Here is an 11,381-nt window from a genome sequence, read left to right as displayed (position 1 = left end):
TCGGGCAGCCCTCATCAGTCCTCCACTCTGTCCACTGGTTTTTTTTTTTGGTTTTTTTTGTTCGATGATTGAGTTCTTACTAGTTGAATTTTACTGCAGTGAACAGATAACACAAGCCACTGTCTCATTTATTTTACTTCTTGACAGTGTCCACAAGTGATTTATTACCTCCTGCCACAGGCTCCTGATTGGGTCATTAGCATATGCAGTTATTTGAGGACACCATCCACGAATCCTCGAGCTCAACCCCACTGACCGCCGACCAGCTGATTGCGGTGGAGGGAAAGGTCTCAGGTTTGACTCGGGGAACATTTCACATTTAACAAATGCCGATTCTTCTGACTCTGACCTCAATCCTGGTATAATTAATGATTAATGAACTGCTATGATTAAATCTGATAAATGAAAGAAACATTTAGTCAATGTGATGCACAGGGTGTGAAAATGTCAGCAGTCATCATTCTCTCCTCTCTCCAACTTGACAGTGTATTAGACTAGCATGGATATTAAAAAAAATCACCCAAAGGTGCACATTAGGAGAAAACACTGTAAGGGTGTGACTGTGTGCTCGTGTCTGCGTGGATACCTCCAGTTCACTTTGACTGGAGCTTCAGTATCTATTCACAGGTGATGAAATATCATCCCCAAACTTATTTCAAAGTCAGCAAAATAAATGCAAAAAGGTTTCAACACCTCTATTGCAGTGTGTGTCAACAGCAATTACAAACAATTTCACCAATTGGTGGATATATTCTGTGCAAGACTATCAGATTAAAATGTTATTGTGCTTTAAGGGCTTCAGGTATCTCTATTTTAAGTCAGTTTAATGTTATGTATGTGTATTTATGTATATTATGCATGATTTCCCTGAGTTTTAGGTAGTGGGATAGGTTTTGGTCCGATCCGAGTTTGAGTGTACCTCCGCGGCCGCCGTAGTTGTTGTCTCCAGTCAGGAAACACGACTTAGCATTCTGTATAGCAACCGTGCTAACCACTGGGTGAAGCGATGGCCGAATATTCTCGCGTAAAATCAACCAAACTGGTTCTAAAAGGTCTTAACAAGGGGTAAGTGTGTCTTTTCCCCAGTATCATTAATCACTCTGAGCTGAAGTTGTATTCGCAGGTAACTAACGAGGTTTGCATCATTGTTGTGCTAAAGCTAGCTAAGGCTAATGCGTCAAATATCCGTTGCTGTTCTAGCTTACTGCGTATTTTTGATTAAACCAGTCTGCTAATACATACTTGTATGCAGATATTTGTCCACTAAATCCTCAGTCAGTGTTTCATATAAAAGCCTGTCAGCTACTGTCATGAAAAAGGCTGCCGCGGATCTTAAATCTCCCTCCCACAAATTAGCTGTATCTAGCTAAAACGCCATTAGCCAAACTTATTAACTGTGGTCCAACTTTAAACGAACTACCCGACTTTGTCCAAATGTAGTTTAAGCAGCAGATGAGTCAGAAATGTAAAATATGGTGATTTGACGTAGCTAACCGTAATGTTTGTTTATACAGTAAGGTTATGGCAGAGCATGTTAGTGAAGTCCAAGTAAAAACAGATGACAAATGGTTCCATCATTTGAATGGAAAAATAAAAACAAATAGGGTACCCTGACTCTTTGTAAAGAAATTGATAAAAGTACTTCAACTTCGTGTTCTGTTTCACTTATGAGACAGTTCTGCGTTAAATGTGTAAAGGGAATAATATACAAAGTAATAAAGTTAAAAACATCCTTCACTTAGTTGTTGTACATCACTTTTAAGGTTGGTTTGTTTACTCAGTTTATTCAGCCATGAAATCAAAGAGTTTGTTCATATGGTTTATGAAATAAGATATCACTCAAAGAAGACTGAAGACTCCTTGTCTTGTGATTAAGATTTCTTATAAACTAATCAGTGCACCTTTTAAGGTTAACAAGATTCAGTCTATTCTGAAGGTACTGAAGCTTCGTGCTCTAGAAACATAGCACACAACAACTTAATGATCACTCAGTGATTTCTTGTTGACTTTAAGGTCCTCACACTTGCACTATCAAGGAAAATGTATTCACTTTCCACAAATCAGCTGGCCCACCTGCAAGGTTTAATTAAACACTTGGAAAGCTCATTACAAATGCAGACGTTTTTAAAATGTGTTATTGTGTATTTTCACAGGAAAAAGAAGAAGCATAAGGATAGGAAGAGAAAAGCCGAAGATGAAGAACAAAAACCTGATGTTGTTGGTAGGTATACGGACTGGACTTCTAAATTAAACAACCCGCATTCCAAAAAAGTTAGGCCGCTCATTAACACATAGATGAAAACAGAATGCAATAATTTGCAAATAATTTTCAGCCTGTATTCAATTGAAAATATTCTTTATGTTCTAACATTGTTGTTCTTTTTAGATACACTCTTATTCTGATTTTGTTGCCAGTAACGTCTATCAAAAAAGTTGGGATAGGGGCAACAAAAGACTCTGAAGGTTGTGGAATGCTTGAAAAGAAACACCTGATGGGAACATTCCACAGGTAAACAAGAGAACATCATGATTAGGTATGGAAGGGGTAATATCAAAAGGCATGAACCATGTTGATTGATCTTTGATCCCCAATGCACTGCATCAAAACAGACACAACTGTACAGAAGTTAAGCTTCCACCTTGTAAAGCAAAAGCCGTTCATCAATAACATCCAGAAACTCAGCCAACTCCTACGGGCCAGAGCTCATCTCACATGGACTGATGCAAATTAATGCGTCAACATTGCAGTTTTTGGAAATGTTGGATGACATGTCTTCTGGTCTAAGGAAGATACAATTCCAGACTGTTGAAAATGTGTGGTAGATTATGAAGCACAAAATCGACAACAGAGACCCTGGACTGTTGAGCAATTGAAGTCATACATCAAGCCAGAATGGGAGAGAATTTCAGTTTCAGAAAGTCAATAATTTGCGTTCTCACTTCCCAAACTCTCAGTGTTGTTAAAAGAAAGGGTGATGTAACACAGTGGTAAAAAATCTCCTGTCCAAACTCTTTTGAAAGGTGTTGCAGGCGTTGCATTGAGAATGAGCGTAAAGTTTCAGTTTGTGAAACATTCATTGTCTTTGTGCTGTATTTGATTAAATGTAGGCTGCAAATCATTTTCATAATTTATGTGTAATGCCGCGTCCCAATTGTTTTCGAATCTGTGTTGCAGAAGCCAACCAAATTTTACGTCCCATTAACCTCTCATTAAGAACGTGAATATTCTTGTAGCACGTACTGTAGATGGGTGAGACAATAAGGGTGAGATGAGTTCTTTTTTATGCTCTTTGCAATATTATAGGAGGAAATAAGCTTAGTTTTGTAGAATGTTCATAGAAATATCTGTTATTATGGCATTTGCTGAAATATAGATTGCTCCTAGACTGATAATCATTAAAATTTTAAGCACTGAAGCTAGTTCAACCTTACTGATAGTTACTCATTACTCAGAGTATCAGTAATAACTTGGGTGTAGTTGTGGTTAAAAGTTATTTCAAATGTAAATATAAAGACCTTTTGTAGAGTGGTTTATACTTCTGTTTAACAACTTTTGGTTCAAGGTAGCCATTTTGTTTAAATGTAGATTATACTTACAAATGATGCAACAACAGACCGGAGCCTCTCTACAGCACTAATGCTGTTGTAATGTCACCCTGACTGCATGTCATAGACTTTAGAAGCTAAACTGTATTTCTTCTGCTCCACCTCTGAGTGGATTCTGAGCCTTAATGTTACAGCTCTCAGCATGGGGTTTTCTCACCAGGTGGTTGGTGGGCTGTTGGCAGCTTCGGGGAAATCACCGGAATGATTGCCATAGAGATGCAGAACAACTCGTACATCCACGCCCTGGACAGCGGGCTCTTCACAGTCGGTGCACCACACAACGGTACAGAGTCGTTCCAAACATTTAGTTCTGTTCTGTCATATTTCTGTCTTTCTGTCTATTCAATTTTTAATTCCAGGAGCATTTCTGAATCAGATATGGACACATTTTGGAAGTCTTTTTAAATTAAGGTTATGTTTTGTTGCAGAACAAGAAAATAATAGTCTTCACTGCTTGTCTGGCCAGTGATTCAAATATTGTACTTCAAGCTGAATTTTATAGCAATGTTACTGTTTTTGAACTCCATTTTCAGAATGGTGTTGTCCAGTTAATCAGTACAAACAATATTAGTAATCAATGTCTTCATTTTAAATGTTTAATTGGTAATTTAATAATAAGTCAATCAAGAGCAAAACAATAAGCAGAATAATCATTTTCAACATTTATCAAGCACTGCCTTTTGTTTTTGTTTCCAGCTTCTTCAATGTGACGGTGATGCTTTTTCTTTGTCATTTACATATTAATATTGGCACGAATCATTTGTGATTATGATGATCAGTGTCACCCAACCTTACCGATTATAATGTGTGTAGCACAGGAGAAAAGATTGGGACTCTACCTGAGAGAAATTGCCTAATCGCATCATAATGAAATAATAGCACCATGCAGGATGTTAGCTGTTTTTAGATGAAGTTGCAATTCTAGTTTTTTGCAATTATCCCATCGTTGGACATACTTGCAGAACTTATGAGGTACCGTTTACTGTATGCTCCAGGCATTGTGAGGATGAAGTCTACAAAGCAGTAAGTGTTTAAGTAGTAAATCCAGACACCAGACAGAAAAAGGCTGAACAGGGGTTGAGTTGAGGGTAAGGACAGAGCTAACTCAGAGCTTTCACTCACTTCTGCCTTCAGGCACTTCTGAGGAGCGGTGCTCATTCAGTCACTACAAACAATTAATTCAGCCCACGTTTTGTGAGAACCAGTGAAAATGGCTGGGAGATCGAAACATCCCAATTCCCTACGTGGCTCCTCATCCCCGGCATGCACATAAGCTCGTTTCTAGGAGATGAAAGAGGATGCGAGCTAGCAGTATAGAAACAGAGATTAGAGATTTCTCCCTCCTGACTGGCTCGTCTGCACAGGAGCCACGCTGTAGATGATGCAGCATTTGAGAAAACTGAAAAAGATGTCCACATTCACCTGCAGGTCAGAGGAAACACACTGATGTTCTCTTAGCCGGCTCTGAGGGTCACCATCTGACATATTTCAAAGATAATAAGCCTTTTGAAAAAAGCATCTTATGTCACATTTTACCTCCAGTTTATTAATGCTTTCCCCATTAACGTCTTGCAGGCTCTGTGCTCCCTCGACCTGAACCCTGTCTGAAGCACTACAAATTATGCAGAAGTTTGATTTATTTTAAAGGTCAGGAAGTGACCTAATTACAGGCAGATCAGTTTTGTAATATCGGGAAGAACCCAAGAGACGTCAGTTTAAAATAAAGCAAACATTTAAATGCAGCACAACAGTTCGCTCCATGTCTCATTGCCGGTGAATTGGACCCAGATCAGCGCAGCACTACCTAGCCAGGGGTTTTGAATTATTAATTACAAGAATGCATAACTAAAATGGGAGGCAGCTCTCAAGGAACTCTGGTGTGAGAAGAAATTATGCACATTTTAATGTGGCAATAATTGCAATAACTGTTACAAAGCAATTAATTAAATACTAAATAATGTTTTTATGTGGAAAAAGCTGAAAGATCAGTGTCCAGAACTGGGTTACAGGTCAAACTTGTATAAGAGAAAAATTCAAACAAAACACAACAAAACATTTATTATTTCTGTGTGTGGAGTATTTGCAAAGAAACCCTAAAAAACATAAAATCTTTAAAAGGCAAACATTGTTTGATATGTTCCAGAGGATGAAGGACCCGACCCTCCAGAACAGTTTACTGCCATCAAGGTGTCAGATTCAAGGTGAGAACACAGAGACAAACACAGTGTATTTGCATCCATAGATATTGCTTCACCAACAGATTTAATACCAGGCTTCTGCATGGGCTTTTTATTGTGTGGAGATGTACAAGAGTAATTTACCCTTCCACGAGCCCCTCGGGCCTCTCTTTGTGGAGGACTGGAGCAAGTTCTTCAGTTGCTGGATCTCTGGTGAACTCTGCTGATTTTATTTAACCTTTCCTGTCATGAAGACAAAGCAACTCAGTATAGCCACAGAAGTAACACATATTGTTTTTCCCAATGAACATCAGACCGCTCTTTATTATGTTTCTCTTTTTTTTAAGGCATTGTAAAGGTTGTGCGGGTGAGCTCCATTGAATTATTAATTTGGTCATTTTTGCTGTTGCAGGATAGCCTTGAAGTCTGGATATGGCAAGTACATTGGTATCAACTCTGAGGGTTTGGTGGTGGGGCGCTCCGATGCCATCGGCTCCAGGGAACAATGGGAACCAGTCTTTCAGGAAGTGAGTTTAATTTTATGTAGTTTGTCTTTTCCCCGGGTGCATATGTACATTTAACCCTTTTGGCCAGCAGGAAAACTGACATAACAAAGAAACAGGTCTCAAATAGAGGGTTATACCGGAGATGTATTTCAGGTTGCGTGATATGGATTTTTTTTTCCGCAGTTACCAATAACCGATAAATACCTACTACTCATGGCAGATTTGTGTAGTTTAATGCACACCTGAGTATAAGAAAGGCTCAGACGTATAAAACAAAGATGGATGATTCAATAATCCATAACTCTTACTTATTAAAATGTATTTGCATCTATATTTTTTCCTATTTCTAGTCGTGCCCAAATGATTAACTATGAGTGCCTGAAAATGTTTCGAATATGATATTTTTTTGCACATCATATAAAAAGGGACCGATATTTTAGTCTTTCACGGCTCGCCTCGTGGCTGATTGGAGTTTAGCCCGTGAGAGATAGCGGTTTGTTGTCGTCAGGAACAGCTAATTCATTATGCAGAATGCATCTACCTTATCACTGTCGCGCACTGCTCGCCTTGATGCTTTGTTGAACCTATAAACAACCTGCCCGGCACAACCTTGAGACTCTCTTACATCAAATATCAGGCAACCTTTCATGCCTGTCACAACAACCAATCCCACCGCTATTCTATCTAATCTACTGCCTCCTCCACTGTCTTCTTTCTGTTCTGCCTCAGGGCAAAATGGCTCTCATGGCAGCAAATAGCTGTTTCATCTCCTACAGTGACAGTGGGGACATCGTGGCTAAGAGCAAGACAGCAGGGGATGACGAGATGCTGAAGGTGATGTGTAAATCGTGCCCTTCCACAAGGATGCATGTTAATCCTTTCATTTTAAGCATGCAATCTCTGTGGGGTCCCGACAGTGGCGACGGAAGGGGTAAATGTTTGTGACCTCGCTACAGGGGGAGTTCAAGGTATTGATATTTAATGCAAAACTTTCTTTCTGTTGTTTTTGTCCCCTGAATGATGAACAGATCAGATCGACTGCGGAGCGAGAGCCCAAGCGTAAAGATGACATTGCAGAAGAGGACAGGGGCAATGTGAAGTCGTGTGAGGTCAACTATGTGTACGTAACCTCTGCCGTGATTACTTTGAGCTCTGACTTAACATGCAAGCAGCCCGATCAATAACTAATGAAGGAAAACCCGTGTTGGCTTCTCTCGGCATTAAACTTTAATATTCACTGTCTGTCACCATCTTCTAGGCTCATTAGTGCCGCTAATCTGCACAAATTACAGCGTGTGATCAACTCCTTTCTGACAGTATGTCGCTAACTATAGTTTTACAAACATGGCTTTTAGTCCTGGACTTGACGTGGTTGCTGAATTAATTGTAGCACGTGTTCGAATGTCACCAGATGCATGAAAAACGTTTGTCCTAGCTGCTCTCCAGTCAACATGTTTACACAGTGTGTAAATCACACGCAACGTTAAATACATGCAGATACAAACAGGACAAAGAAGCACACATGCAAACAATAATTAAAACGGAAATAAATGTTCTGGATCAGTTGGGTGGTTGGTCGTCAGCAGGATTACACAAAAGCCACTAAATGGAACATTGCGATAGATCAGTAATATATTGATCTTGATGAGAAAAGTCAGGCATGTTTTGGTGGCTGGTATCAATTTGATGCGGATCCTAGATCTGATGATCTTGGATTATAGTTGTTATATTTTGTATATATTTATACGGGGCTGTTGATTTTAATATTGGAGTAGACTTTATTGATAAAGGGGACTGTTGGGCCTTGGTGGAGGTACGTGTTGTGCTGAGTGCCATTGTAGTTTTGAATTTGTTGTTAACAGCTAATAGATTTGACAAGAAGTTTCTCAACACAAGGTCGACTCACTTTGTGATTCTGAAGCTTTCAATCAGATCCTTTGGCCTTGCTCAGCAAACGAGGTGCTTAGTTGTCATTAGAGATGTTGTAATGATGTGTTTCCCTGCACATTATGAGCATGGAGTGAACATTATCTTTAAATACCAGGTAGAATTTAAAAAAAAGAGTTTTAGAGTTATGGCCGTGAATTGTTGCACCCCTATTGTTTTAGTTGTTTGCAGCGACTTTATGTAAGTGCTGTTTGTCTTCAAGCTGTTGTCACATTGTATCAATAATTACGCCTCATGTTTCACAACAGCTTGACGTTTTACGTTTTAAGTAATACACCTTTCAGCCCCATTTGATAGAAGTGCCAAAGCACTTCAGTCTGAGTGCGGAGAAAAACAGTGATTTCCTTCCCATTATCTACACATTGTGTTGGTGTGCACCGATGAGATTTTGACAACAAAATCACATCCCCAGATAAGAGATCGAGCCTCGAAGCGACCTGCCTCATCAGTCCTGCGTCTTTTTAAAGATGCGATTGATGGTCTGCTGTTGTGTGGGATGAGAGAGCAGGCACCGCTACATTTCAGCTTCCGATGCTGCAAGTGTTTTATATACGGCCCGTCTGCGGCCTATTAAGTCCCAGGCAATACGTCTGAAGCTGTTTTTTTTTTTTTTTTTCCTTGGCATGCTTTGGCTTGTGTTGCGGCTCTATTATTGTTTTGGATGAATGCTGGGGAAATGGACTCATCATGTTGACATGTTGATAATGGCTGCCCTTGAGCCTGTGTCTTGATGTAGTGTTTAGCGTCTAAAATGCCTTTCAGGATGGAATGCAGCCAGGGAATCATAAAACACAGGCAGAAGGCGAAGAGAAGCTAAATATCAAGGAAGTTTCTGACTGGGTGCCTCTGTTGTTTATGGCGCTGTTGTGGTAGATATTTAAATATATTGTTAAGATCACTTCTGTTAGAAAAACAGATTACTCTAAGCTCTCCCTTGCGCATTTAAAATGTTCATGAAGGTTCACACTGACAGTGGGTGGATGAATTCCTCTCAGCCGATGAAACAGTGCGGTGATACCTTGCTAAATTTCTGTCAGGGCTTCTTTATAAACATGCGTAGTTTAAAGCTGAAATCTTTATTATTAAAGAGGATATTCCTTCGCCCTCAGTAATAAATTCCACTGTTATCCCTGATAAAACTTTCAGCCGCAGCTGAATATTTGAATAAAGGAGCGGAATTTTTTAATTTGTGGCAGCTAGTCGGATTAGCCATTTATCTTATTGGTATTTAGCTGCCACTGTCAACATTCAGTGCCTTAGTTCATTCTTGGGCTCATTATCAGGATATTTTCAAATATTTAGCGTCTCTGTGTCAGTTCTCAGAGGAGGATAAGTGGTGAAAATGTCAGTGTTTTTGTGTGTTAATGGAGAAGACTGCCATTTACCTTTGCACATCCTTTTGTAAACACTCTGATTGTTGTTGCTCTTTGAATTACAGGAAGAAGTTTCAAAGTTTTCAAGATCGGCGGCTCCGGGTTAATGAGGGCGACGCCTCCGCACTGAAGAGAGCCAGAACAGACGGGAAGTTCCACGAAGAATTGCTCGACAGGTGTGAAAATAAGCTTGTTCGATATTATTCTCTTATTATCACTCTCTTCCTTTAATGTTCTTTCATGTGTAAAGGAGATTTATCCAAGCAGGTATAAAACCAAATGGAAGCCGTTTTTTTATTTCTGGTATTCACTCAGATTTGGGCTTAATTTAAAATACATCAAAGACAAAAAAAAAGTAATCCAGTTAAAGAGTTAAGCTAAAACTGAAAGGTTGAGTAAAAATGAAATGCAAAACGTCAGCGACTTTACATTTCTAAAGTATTTTTCTGTACTGGAGTGTTTCTTTTTGAATTGATCCAGACTAAAATCATACACAAAAGTGTAATGCTCACTCCAGTTGGTCCAGCCTCCATTCATCTTTTTATATTTACTTTGCAGCAGGAGATGTGTTACTTAAACAAATGAAGGCTCAAAGGCAATTAGCTCAGGGAGCCTTGTGAACCGATAAATATATTCACATCATCACCCTAGCACTAGTAACAAGTGGGATATGTGAGAATTTATGCTGTTAAGTTATGCTGTCATATGTGTTTGTCAACAGAAGCAACAAACAAAGATGCATATTCACTGACTGTGTTAAACTAACAATTATCAGTTATTTATACAGACACAGTTCTATCTTTATCATTAAAAAGTCTCTTTATTTGTGGTTGTTTTCAAATTAAATTGTTTTTATTTGGCCGTTGATATTGACCTAATGATAACAGATAACCGATTGATTGAACACAGTATTGACACACTGTCACACTGAACGTAACATGTCGTCTTCTTGCGTTCTTTTCAGGAGAAGCAAAATGAAAGCAGACAGGTACTGCAAGTGAAGACTCAACTTTATACATCACTGCCATCATGTCTTTGTAATTGTCTTCATTTTATAGATTTGGCCATGTGTGCTTACATTTAGTGTACAGTTTGTTTTTGTTGTTTGTTTGTTTTTAAAAAAGTATTTTGAATAAAACGACATGGTCAAATCAGTTTTGTTGGTGGTTGTGATTCATCCTCATGGTGACATTTAGGAAATGACCCATTTAAGTGTTTCTGTGTCAATGATTCACTTTGCTGTACTGTGGAGCGACTGCTTGTTAAACACGGATTATAGGACACCAAGTTCATGTTTTTGGAATTACTCCACCAGACTTTGTAGTTGTCAGTGATGGAATGTAACTAAGCAATTTACTGAAGTACCTAACAAGACCACGCTAGAAAAACACAATGTATCAAACATCAGTAAAATCAAACAGCACTGGTAATACCATAAAAGTTAAAACAATAGTCAAAATTAGACAGTATGCCAGTGTGTTCCAAGTGTTTGGAGACAGGATTTTGAATTTCTGGTGTCTTACAGGAGAAAGTTCCAAAAGTGTGGGGGAGAGCAGATGACCTGAGTCTCCAAGGATCTGTGTGTGTGTGTGTGTGTGTGTGTGTGTGTGTGTGTGTGTGTGTGTGTGTGTAGCCAATATATATATATATATGAAAGGGTTCAGGAAGATACAGAGCAGTAAGGTTATGAAGGGCCTTTAAAGGTGAGAAGAAGAATCAATGCGATACTTATCAGGGTGCCAGTGAAGCTGCTGAAGAACTGGAGTGATATG

General features: G+C 39.1%; 1 protein-coding gene across 1 annotated transcript; it reads left to right on the top strand.

Annotated features, from left to right (window-relative positions):
* The first annotated feature begins 910 nt into the window (after positions 1-910).
* Positions 911-10,764, top strand: frg1 (FSHD region gene 1). Its single transcript, XM_030435169.1, has 9 exons — positions 911-1,065; positions 2,154-2,221; positions 3,767-3,889; positions 5,750-5,807; positions 6,196-6,310; positions 7,019-7,123; positions 7,318-7,409; positions 9,675-9,785; positions 10,574-10,764. The coding sequence occupies exons 1-9, from the start codon at positions 1,007-1,009 to the stop codon at positions 10,608-10,610; spliced, it is 768 nt and encodes a 255-aa protein (XP_030291029.1). The 5' UTR covers positions 911-1,006; the 3' UTR covers positions 10,611-10,764.
* The last annotated feature ends 617 nt before the right edge of the window (positions 10,765-11,381 follow it).

Source organism: Sparus aurata, chromosome 1, assembly GCF_900880675.1.
Source record: "Sparus aurata chromosome 1, fSpaAur1.1, whole genome shotgun sequence".
Taxonomy (NCBI): domain Eukaryota; kingdom Metazoa; phylum Chordata; class Actinopteri; order Spariformes; family Sparidae; genus Sparus; species Sparus aurata.
Note: the sequence above shows the minus strand (reverse complement) of the source record. Positions and strands in the feature narration are given on the sequence as shown.

Coding starts and splice junctions, on each gene's coding strand:
- frg1 (XM_030435169.1), top strand. CDS start 1,007: ATGGCCGAATATTCTCGCGTAAAATCAACCAAACTGGTTCTAAAAGGT. Junction 1,066..2,153: donor CTAAAAGGTCTTAACAAGGG/GTAAGTGTGTCT, acceptor GTATTTTCACAG/GAAAAAGAAGAAGCATAAGG. Junction 7,124..7,317: donor GGGATGACGAGATGCTGAAG/GTGATGTGTAAA, acceptor AATGATGAACAG/ATCAGATCGACTGCGGAGCG.